Source organism: Chionomys nivalis, chromosome X (assembly GCF_950005125.1).
Source record: "Chionomys nivalis chromosome X, mChiNiv1.1, whole genome shotgun sequence".
In the NCBI taxonomy this organism is placed as follows: Eukaryota; Metazoa; Chordata; class Mammalia; order Rodentia; family Cricetidae; genus Chionomys; species Chionomys nivalis.
This window is the reverse complement of record NC_080112.1, coordinates 126,075,855-126,087,894: the sequence shown is the minus strand read 5'-3', so window position 1 is coordinate 126,087,894 and position 12,040 is coordinate 126,075,855. Positions and strand designations below refer to the sequence as shown.

Sequence of the window (12,040 nt, the reverse complement as noted above, 5' to 3'; positions counted from 1 at the left end):
CTGTGTGCTGGTGTGACACATTTGTAATCAGTTCACATTCTTTCCTTTCCTTTCGATCATAGTGTCTGGGTTCACAACAGATGCACATGTGAAAAACGATCAGTTCTGAAATCCAGTAGGGAAAGAAGGAAAACAGGAAACTCTGAATGACCTCTTGGGTTAGGCCATCTAAAAATAAAGGGGAGCAGCTCTTCACGGTTGACCTGCTCTCCCAATAAAAAAGTGATTCACAAATCTTTGATATGCTACCTTATTAATTGATTCCATCAGCATGAAACATGTCCTGCATGATATTTAATTTTTTGATATAAATATATATAACAAATCATCTGACATTCTTGCATCCAGGCTGCTACTTAAACAAAGCTCATCTAAGTTTTGTTCCCATATGGAAACTAGTTCAAGATTGACATTGGTTTGCAAAACATATTTTCAAACAAAAGATTTCCAAGTTCCTAGTCTCTTGTAGTTTAATTATTTGGCAAACAAAAGTAACTTTCAGAAATTCAGAAAATTTCTTTCTTGTCTCACAAAAACAAAACAAAGCAGTCTGTGGAAAAGCTAAATAAATAAATAAATAGTTTAAAAACTATTTTGATCTAGTTCCATGGTTTCCTTAATCAAGGTACATTGGGACAAAGTGTTACTATGGCATAACTTTCCACCAGGACACCGACAGAGTATCAACATGAAAAGATTAGTTCAATTGTGGTACCCTTTTTGGTATCAAATTCCTGTGTCGTGTCTTATGGTTACTCACCATCCAGGTCACTATATGGGAGCTCTCAAGTAAAACTACAAAAGATTATCTGCTGCAACTTCTATTTTTATTTTACATTAAACAGTAATAGAAAAATTAAGAATTAATTACGTGTAGACATTCTTCAAGAAAATAGATTCAATAGTATCATAAAAATCCAACATTATGGGCTAAGGACATCATTCAGTAGATAAAGTAGCTAACATTCAACTGTGAGAACCTTAATCAAACCCCTAGAACCATCATAAAAATGCCAGATTTAGTGGTGTGTGCCTATAACCCCAGAAAGGATGAAATGGGAGGTTGAGACAGGTGGATCCCTGAAAATTTACTGACCATCTAGCCTGTAAACTTGGCAAAATTCCAAGCCAATGAGACTTCTGATCTCAAATAAAAGGTGGTAAGTACCTGAGCAGGGAAACCACGGTTTTCTGACCTCCTCATGTGCATATGCAAATCCAAATCCCCAAGAACACTGTAACATGAACATGCACACATAACATGCACACACACACACACACACACAGAAGCCATTACTGGAAAAGAGAATAACCAAGATGTATGTAGTTTCCAAGAAAGGTAGGAAGGAGCTTGGGTTAGCTCACAGACTACTTTGTGAACTACAACACAACTTTTGGTCTACATGATATCAACATTGAGACATCATCAAAATATAGTAAGAAGGAATGATTTAATGATGTTTTCAAATACTTTATCGTGCTACACTGTATTATATGAACTTGGAGTAGGACTGACAGCAGCACAAAGGAATGGAGGAAGGGCCATTTGAAAGCTATAAAATCTACAAGCTAAGCAATGGTACCATGGAATGAGGATTGTGGCAGAGGCGGAGAGGAATAGTTCAAAAACAGAAAATAACTTGAGGGTAGTATGGCAAGATGATAGAATAGAAATGAGGCATGAAAAGAAGTATTAATGTATGACTTTCGAATGTCATATTTAGCCCATGAAGCAAGACACCCCTAGCAATCCAAGCAAGGTGTGATAAGGAAAGACATAGAATGAGGCATGCCTTAGTAACATACAACTGTAAAGAAACAAGAAGTAGTTCATGCTTGGAGGACAAATGAGAACTGTAAGATGGAAATCAAGTATAAATTCTGGGGGAAACAAGGTACTGCATGGGACTAAGGAAGTGAGTGACAAAGGTGGTATACAGCCAAAGGTCAGAAGAGAGAAAGGGGATGAGTAAATATGAGAACATAGAGTCATGTGAGCCATTAAGATGGACTGGCAAGTCACCAAGTCTTATGTGAGATTGGTGGTTTAATGGTGATTCAAAGCCAATAATAGAAGAAAACAACAAAGTAAAGGACAAGGACAAGCCTGTGATGGTAAGCTTCTGCCACAGGTGGGAGAGTGGGGCTCTAAAGGGAACAGTTGGGAGCAGAGAGGACAATTCATCACCTTTGGACCCTGTGTTTCATGACAAGGTAAAGACAACCACTGCTAATATCCTGGTGGAACACATGGCTCTGATTAGAACACATTACTAGTTGTCCCTAGTCATAGCACAGTGAGCCTTAGGTAATATCTTTGTCATTTAAAAGTCCTATTATCAAGTTTATTAGCTTCTGTCTTTGCAAAGAATCATTAGATTTCTGTGACCTCCCCCCCCTCACAGAAAAGGTTTGAACTCAGAGAGGGGCATATGCACCCAACACTTTATTGCCACATAAATGATAATTTTGCCCAATAGAAATTTGATAAGTTCTTGATTTCACAATAGCTGTATTTTTAAGAAGAAAAAATATACAGGGATCCTTCCTGGAATATTATAAAGACCTCAAGACAACATCCAATGTTTGGAGCTTAGAGGATTCTATGTTCTGAAGCTTGTAATAGTCTTTGAGAAAAGCAGCAAGATAATGAAGAGAACCCATTGAAACTCTTGCTTTGAAATAATAAGTTCAGTCCTACAGAAGCCTACCATACCAGAGAGAAACAGAAACCCATTCTTAGGAGGAGATAATTAATCCATATGGTTCCTCTTTAATTTGTATTCAGTTATTACAGTTTACAAACACTGATGGAGTTTCAGGATTAAAAAATGCTGAGCCGGGCGGTGGTGGCGCACGCCTTTAATCCCAGCACTCGGGAGGCAGAGACAGGCGGATCTTTGTGAGTTCGAGGCCAGCCTGGTCTACAAGAGCTAGTTCCAGGACAGGCTCCATAGCTACAGAGAAACCCTGTCTCGAAAAACCAAAAATAAATAAATAAATGAATAAATAAATGAATGAATGAATGAATAAATAAATAAATAAATAAATAATGCTGGATTAGGGTGAGATGGAGAACTGCTCTTGCAAGAGGACTCAATTGTGGTTCCCAGATCCCACATGATGGCTCAAGACCAACTGTAAATCCAACTCCAGAGGACCCAACACCCTCTTCTGGCTTCTGTGGGCACTTGTACACACACATGCATGTATCTACAAATAGACACATAATTAAAGATGAAAGAAATATTCTTTTAAATTATTGGCTTCAGAGAAACTGTCCTTCTTCTTTTTTCCCAGAGCAACTGGAAATCTCTAAATAAGTCTGATTGAGTTTTTTTATATAGAAACATGGCTATGAGAGGATTGAAAAGCCACCATTGTATAGAACAAGTCCCTGACATACATGTGCCTACATTAGCCGACCTATATCACGTGATCTATTTCAAAGTTCTCTCTGTTGTTACTATCCCCACACATACCTGTATATTCTATGTGGCTGTCAGTCTTGCCATGTGTACGTCCAAACGTTTTGAAGAACATCTGATTATTTTCTGATTCTTATAAGAAATCCTTCAAGTGGACAACTTATAACCTGAAACTGCTCTTTACAGTATTAGTCTAACCTCAAAGGAGAAAAGCAGAACTTTTTGACTGACATATGTCCCATAGTTCACTGGCAGAGCAAGCACCTCTGAAAAATCCCCAGATGAACTTAGAACTTTCTACTTCAAAACAAATTGCATCTTTTGATGGGACCAGAGGTATATGCCTTTAAAATACCATCTCTGCTTTTAATGGAGACTTGGCTATTAGCCTAGTTTAAAATGTTGCCATGAATCAAGCAGGAAAACCTTTTAAAACCTCTTTCTACCTGGTTTAATGTTAGCTTTTTTGTTCAAAGAACAAATAACGTTAGAGTTATTTTCCCTTGATCATTCCAGTTTCATTCACAGGACTTGTAAAAAACAAGGGCTCCCCTGTACTCTAAATGCTGTGACTGCTAAGAGATGTAATTTTGAGTCTAACAAGAATAATTTACTTAATTGAATTATTAATACTTTCAGCATAAATCTAAAATGCTGCTAATAAAATGTCTATTTCTGAGGAACTAACATATACGAACATTCATGGATCACAATGATGCAGGAAGCAACTGTATATATATTGCCAAATGAAGCCCAAAACTTCTGTTCTGTCTCTTCCTCAAATGGTACCTAGTTAAAAAAAAAATAAAAAGATTTAACAAAATGTACCCTGAGCTCTCCACAAACTATATCATGTTCAAGCCCATTTCTGCATGTGGTCATTGGGGAGCCTGAATATAGATCATAAAGGTGCATGTGTAACCCAGAGATCTGCAGATAGGCAGTAGAAACACAGAACAAAAGGGAGAAAAAGTAAAAATTTCTTCTTAAATTGCTTTAAATTGTTCCTCTGACCCTTAGGTTATTACTTCTATATTGCCTCTTTTATTAGGATCTTTAAAGTATATCAGTTGAATTTCATCCTTGGATTTCTTCATCTCTCTATTATTCAGATGAGAGTCGCTCTGTTATAATTATTTACATGTCTGACTCTGCACATCTCCACCACATCTCATGAGAAAGAACTTGAAACTTTTTTATAGCTCCCTCCATTATAAAAGTTGGCATGGCAATTAGTAGGTATTCAATAAATGTTTTTTGAGTGAATGGATATGCGTGGTTTCTCATGCCTTCAAAGACTTCTAAAGGATAAAAATTGAAGAGTAATGATTTATGAAGATGTATGATCATGAGCATAAAGTATTATTTATAGTCTGTCCAAACATCACACAAAGTTATTTCCTTTAAAACAGACTTCAGCAGATGGGGAAAGATTAGAGACCTACATTTCTAAAATGTGTATTTGTACCTACCAACTTCCTTTACTGAAACGGTAACTTGGGACATTTTGTTCAACAAGACAAAACTATCTCAGTATGCTGATTAAGGAATCATTGATTTGACTATATCTGCTTTTATGGATGCGATTTAAATGAGCATCCTCTCCTGTTTGGGTCTTCTCTGAATGTAAATATCTGTTTTTATTTTCCCTTGCAGAATTTATTCCACAGGCGTTTGGGATGCCCTTATCCCAAGTTATTGCTAATGACCGCGCATATAAGCTAAAGCAAGACTTGCAGAGGGAGGAGCAAAAGGATGCATCTGATTTTGCATCTTTCCTCCTTCCATTTGGGAATAAAAGACAAAACAAAGAACTCTCAAGCAGTAACTCATCTCTCAGCTCAACCTCAGAAACACCAAATGAGTCCATATCACCTAATACTCCGGAACCGGCTCCTCGCGTTAGGCGAAGGGTGAGTTGGCCAAGTTCTCCTCTAACTCTGAGAAAACTGAAAATTAGTAAGATTGTCCTTTGAGTCTCTATTAAAATGAAACCCGGACACATAGTAGATATCTCTTCTACTCAGCAATAACCAGTACTGTGCATGTGGCCCTCCAACCTTTCCCTCCTAGTTAAATTGGTGCTCAAATATTCTGCACTACTGCCATGGATGCTGGTCTCTTGTTATCTCCTGCCATCTCACTAGACTTCCTGCTCAAACAGAAAAGCCCAACCTTCAACCTATGGGCCATGTGCATAACAGGATAGCTATGAACATGCCAAAACACAAATCTGTAAACTTATGTAGAACATTATGAGAATTATTTTGGCCCTTTTGTTTTCTAACTCAGTTGTGTAGCTCTTGAGCATGAACTTTATAGATGACATCATACTACCACAATGTCACACATACTATGTATATGTATGTATATATTGCACAAATGGGCTGCAGGTTAGACACCCCTGTGCTAGAAGCTGAGTTTTGAGGCCAATATCCAATGTTTCTGATAATTTTTTTCAATGTCATTCTTAGAATGTGCCTGGATCAGTCAATTAGCCACAGTTGTTCATAGTCAATGAGCAATTTAGCTTTTCCTTATCAATGGCACTTGTCATTTCTCAAATAGAGCTCTGCAATCCTGTGTACACTCTCTTTCATATCCATGTGATAGCAATATGATGCCAGTGATGGAGAGGGCACTATGTTCTAGGTCCTGTGTTCTTATGTGTCCAAATCTAGAAAACTACATTTCTCAGGCCATCTGGATAGGAGTCAGCATAGTCACTGCAAAGCAGATCTAAGAATTCCTATGTCCCTTTCTCTAAGCTTTGGGCTAGAAATCTTTGCCAATCCAGCCACGAAATACTGTCCTAGTTAAATATACAACCAAACCTCCATTTATAGCTCTCATTTTTTAGCTATCAGCATTCAGGACTTCTTCCAAGGTACTGCAAGACCTAAAGCCCTGTTATTTTTTTTTATGGTATTGACTATGATTCAAAGTGGAAAAATGACAAAATTAAGGAATTTTTGTATTTTCCAGGTGAATTTGTTCTTCTAAGCCTGCAATTGTCTTAGACTGTTTATAAATCCAAATATCAGTAACACCAAAACTCTAAATTTGAGCTTTCTGGTTATCTAGGACCTAGGCAGTGGACTTCTTTCTCTGTCCAGGCCCTACCAGGACTCTAATAAATAAGCTGACTTCTTAGCACACACTTTATCCAGGATGGATGGCTTTACCCTCCTGCATGCTGGGGTCACAGGCATGTGCCAGCATGCCCAGTTTGAATCTTCCTATGTATAAAGTCTACTTCCTAGAGCTATAGTTGAGGATTTGTTTTATTCAAAAGACTTCTATGACTTTACCTCATTCATTGAGCATTCATATTTTGTTTCAAAAGTGAAATGGTTAATTCAAAGTATTTTAATTATATATTTCCCATATCTTGTCTTCTATTAGGAAAAGTCTATGTATTGAAATCATAACTAACAATACTTGTAGAGATTTTCTAGCTTTTTCAAAAGGCATTTAGTCTTTCCTCCTAATACATCAGCAATAAACATCTGTAAACTACATAACAAAAATCAAGCAGCAGTATCATTTGAGAGTAATAGTCCTCCAGGAACATGTACTGGGTAGCCTCTGCAAGCAACTGCTTTTCTTTCTGCTGCCTGTGATCTTCAAATCTGCATATCACTTGCAGGGTGCCATGTCAGTGGATTCCATCACGGATCTGGATGACAACCACTCTCGACTCCTAGAAGCTTTGCAACTCTCCCTGCCTGCTGACGCTCAGAATAAAAAAGAAAAGGCCAGAGATAAGAGGCTGAGTCTGAATCCTATTTACAGGCAGGTCCCCAGGCTGGTGGACAGCTGCTGCCAGCATCTGGAAAAATATGGTAAGTAGACTTGTAATCAGCCATCCATGATCCAAGTATCATCCCTCTATGTACCCAATTTCAATTATGTGTTTCTTTGAGCAAGCACTAGACCAAAACTCTTTGGGTAAATAAAGTGTACCAATATAAGTGTTGACTTAAGAAGCTACTGGGATCAATAGGACTAATAGGTATGAAGCTATTTGGAGTCCTCAGATCTCAAGAATATTCAGAGGAGGCTCTGACCAAGCATTTTAGGAAAGGGTCACTTGTGTTGGAATAGAACCCCCTTCAAACAGAACCAAGTCCCTTGGATGTTTTTATACATTGAGGTTCCTTACAACATTTCTTTTGACAAAAGCAAAGGTTTGCTTTTTGGGGAATCCCTACTCTGAATGTCTGCAGCTAACTCTTTTTAGCTCAATTTCTTTTAACATGATGACTATCATATGATGAGTAATTCTTTAATTATTTTCTGTAATTTAGATATTTGGCTCATAAAATGCCATATCTATCACATATCTTCATTTGCTATATATAGATTTACCACACATTTTATGGATTTGGGAAAGCTTCCTTAATTGTTTATTTGCTCTATAGATAATATGTTCATCATACTTTTTAGTTTTGTCTTGTAATTTCAAGATAAGGTTTCTCTTTGTAGTTCTGGCTGTAGAGAAACTCACTCTGTAGACAAGGCTGGCCTTGAACTCAGAGATCTGCCTGGCTCTGCCTCCTGAGTTCTGGAATTTTATTATAATTTTTAAAGCAAAAAGGTTAAGAAACTGTTGGTCCTATTGATATAGCCATTGTATCCCACTTACTTAGAAGACTGGGCAGGAAGATTTCAAGTTCAAGGTGAATTCAAGCTAACCTGGGTAACATTGTCAGAGATGCATTTTGATATAGCATAATGTCCTAGGATAAATATCATTCCTACAAGAAGAAAAAAAAACAGGAGAGAAAGTAAGGATAAAACAAACTGTGAACATTGTCATTTTTTCCTAAATACAAGAACAGAATTTTGTGAAAAAATATTAAATATACATTTAAATTAATTAATTCAATATAAGTAAAAATTACTGGATAATGGAATGACTTAAAAAATAAATGTATTTAAATCTTAGACTTTGTTTTCAACACAGAATGTTTAATTCATAGTTTAAACCTAAAGACAAGGCTTATGCTAATCAATTATCCAAGGTCATGACTGTATTTCAAGTGTCCATAGTACTTTTATCAGTTTATATCTATGTACGTCTGTCATATAATATATCTATGATTCCAGAATAATAGGATACACATTCAAATTGAAATAGATATTAACTTTAATATTCTAAACTAATGGTTTTCAACCTTCCTAATGCTGTGACCCTTAAACACAGTTCTTCATGCAATGGTGACCCAGTCAAGCATACAATTATTTTCATTGCTACTTCATATCTTTATTTTGCTACTGTTATGAATCATAGTATAAATTGATATGTATGATATCGAATTAATGACCCCCAAACGTCAAAAATAGTATTTTATAAAGTATTTTAGATGTTATCTTTTTTTCTTGCTTTCCTTTGACACAGAGTCACATTATGTGAGAGAAACAACATCAAGAGCATTTCTGCACTTCTTCCCTAACACTTTATTTGCCTGAATTTTTGAAAAGAGTAGGTAGAGGACATTTGTCATTTTAGTCATTTAAGCATTTATCAGAGACCCTTTTTCCAGCCTCTGCAATAATTGTTCTTGAAAAATTTTATTGGTTCCATTTGTATTTATGTACTCAGCCCTTCCTCACTTATATATAGCTTCAAATGCCTTCTCAATTCTTTTTTTCTTTTTTTATTGATATTTATTGAGCTCTACATTTTTCTCTGCTCCCATCACTGCCTCTCCCCTCCCCCCTTTAGCCCTCCTCCAAGGTCCCCATGCTCCCAATTTACTCAGGAGATCTTGTCTTTTTTCTACTTCCCATGCAGATTAGATCTATGTACGTTTCTCTTAGTGTCTACATTGTTGTCTAAATTCTCTGGGATTGTGGTTTGTAGGCTAGCTTTCTTTGCTTTATGTTTAAAAACCACCTATGAGTGAGTACATGTGATAATTGTCTTTCTGGGTCTAGATTACCTCATTCAAAATAATGTTTTCTAGTTCCATCCATTTTCCTGCAAAATTCAAGCTGTCGTTATTTTTTTCTGCTGTATTGTACTCCATTGTGTAAATGTACCACATTTTCCTTATCCATTCTTCAGTTGAGGGGCATTTAGGTTGTTTCCAGGTTCTGGCTATGACAAACAAAGCTGCTATGAACATAGTTGAGCACATGTCCTTGTGGCACGACCGAGCATCCTTTAGATATATACCCCAAAGTGGTATTACTGGGTCTTGAGGAAGGTTGTTTCCTAATTTTCTGAGAAATCGCGACACTGACATCCAAAGGGGTTGTACCAGCTTGCATTCCCACCAACAATGCAGAAGTGTTCCCTTTTCCCCACAACCTCTCCAGCGTAAGTTGCCATCAGTGTTTTTGATTTTGACCATTCTTACAGGTATAAGATAGAATCTCAGAGTTGTTTTGATTTGCATTTCTCTGATGTTTAAGGATGTTGAACATTTTCTTAAGTGTCTTTCAGCCATTTTAGATTCCTCTGTTGAGAGTTCTCTGTTTAGGTCTGTATTCCATTTTTTAAATTGGATTATATGATCTTTTGGTGTCCAATTTCTTGAGTTGTTTGTATATTTTGGAGATCACCCCTTTGTCTGATGTGGGGTTAGTGAAAATCTTTTCCCATTCTGTAGGCTGTCGTTTTGTCTTGTTGACCATGTCCTTTGCTTTACAGAAGCTTTTCAGTTTCAGGAGGTCCCATTTATTAATTGTTTCTATCAGTGTCTGTGCTGCTAGGATTATATTTAGGAAGTGGTTCCCTGTGCCAATGCATTCAAGTGTACTTCCCACTTTTTCTTCTATAAGGTTCAGTGTGGCTGGCTTTATGTTGAGGTCTTTCATCCATCTGGACTTGAGTTTTGTGCATGGTGATAGATATGGTCTATTTTCACTCTTCTGCATGTTGATATCCAGTTATACCAGTACCACTTTTCAAATATGCTTTATTTTTTTTTCATTTGATTTTTTTTCTTCTTTATCAAAGATCAGGTGTTTGAAGATATGTGGATTGATATCCGGGTCTTCTATTCGGTTTCATTGAATTTCCTGTCTGTTCTTATGCCAATACCAGGCTGTTTCCAGTTCTGTAGCTCTGTAGTAGAGTTTGAAGTCAGGGATTGTGATGCCTCAAGAAGTTCTTTTATTATACAGGATTGTTTTGGCTATCCTGTTTTTTGTTTGTTTGTTTGTTTTTTGCTTTTCCATATGTTTAAATGTATGTGTATCAGTTACCTGATCTCATAAATCAGATTCCTTTTTCTCGATGATCCTTAGTGGCTAGTAAACTTTCCTTCTGTCAGCATCCAAACATCCAGGGTTTCTTGAACTTTTGAAGATGAGTATTTTCCTGCAAAGACAAGAACAGAACCCTGCCCCAACCCTCATGAGCTTCCCTTACCATCTTTATGGTTTTCACCATTGTGGATGAGCTGTCATTTCTCTTTTTCAAGAGGTTTCTCCTTTTGAAACTAGATCTCTATTAATTTTGATGGTATCCATGGTTTTTCTTTTCCTGTGGAAACAAGAGCAAAACCCCTTCCCCAAGGCAGCACATCTCCTGGCTTCCATTGTGAGGTCAGCACCCTTGAAATAAACTGGTTGATTTAATTCAGAATACTTTTCTATTACCCAATATCTCTCTGCTGCTGTTGTCTCTTTCTCATTAGCATTAAGAAAATTCAAGGTTAATAAAGCATTATGTAATCTATTTCTGGAGGCATTTTCCATCCCTTTCTGTTTGTTTAACATATCCTTTATAGTTCGATTTGATCTTTCTATGACTGCTTGACCTGTAGGATTGTATGGTATATCTGTAACATGCTTAATATTATAATAAGCAAAAAAACGTTTCATTTTCCTAGAGACTGAACCATTATTTGCCTTTATTTGTGCAGGTATACCCATGATGACCATAACTTCTAATAAATGTATGATTACTGAATCAGCCTTTTCTGAGCTTAAAGCAGTTGCCCACTGAAAACCTGAATATGTGTCAATGGTGTGGTGTACATATTTTAATTTTCCAAATTTAGCAAAGTGGAACACATCCATCTGCCAGATTTCATTCCTTTGAGTGCCCTTTGGGTTAGTCCCTGGAGGTAGCGGTGTTTGGTTATAGAAAGAGCAAGTAGAGCATCTCTTTATAATCTCCTTAGCATGTTTCCTTGTAATAGAAAATTTTTTTCCTTAAACCTTTGTGTTGCAAGAAGTGGGGCCCCTTGTTTATCCCTGCCGTCTGGCTAGCTTAGCCCCCCAAATAACCACACAGAAACTGTATTCATTAAAACACTGCTTGGTCATTAGCTCTAACTTCTTATTGGCTAACTCTTATATCTTAATTTAACCCATTTCTATTAATCTGTGCATTGCCACATGACTGTGACTTACCCACAAGATTCTAACCAGCATCTGTCTCAGACAGGAGATCCATGGCATGTCTCACTCTGCTCTTCTTCCAAGCATTCAGTTATGTCTTCTCCACCTACCTAAGTTCTGCCCTATCAGGCTCAAAGCAGTTTCTTTATTCATTAACCAGTTAAAGCAAGACATGAACAGAAGAACCTCCTACACCATTTTTGCTATTGACATGATGGTTTTTATGAAATTCTGAGGCCTGCAACATGCTT

The 12,040-nt window shown here is 36.9% G+C and overlaps 1 protein-coding gene across 4 annotated transcripts in view; it reads left to right on the top strand.

Moving 5' to 3' along the window:
- Positions 1–12,040, top strand: part of Arhgap6 (Rho GTPase activating protein 6) — a 514,638-nt gene that overhangs the window by 448,326 nt on the left and 54,272 nt on the right. For all 4 annotated transcript variants that reach the window (XM_057760293.1, XM_057760294.1, XM_057760296.1 and 1 more), the window contains exons 4-5: positions 5,085–5,341; positions 7,078–7,273. In XM_057760293.1, the coding sequence (XP_057616276.1) occupies positions 5,085–5,341; positions 7,078–7,273 (453 nt within the window). The remainder of the gene's footprint in view (positions 1–5,084; positions 5,342–7,077; positions 7,274–12,040) is intronic.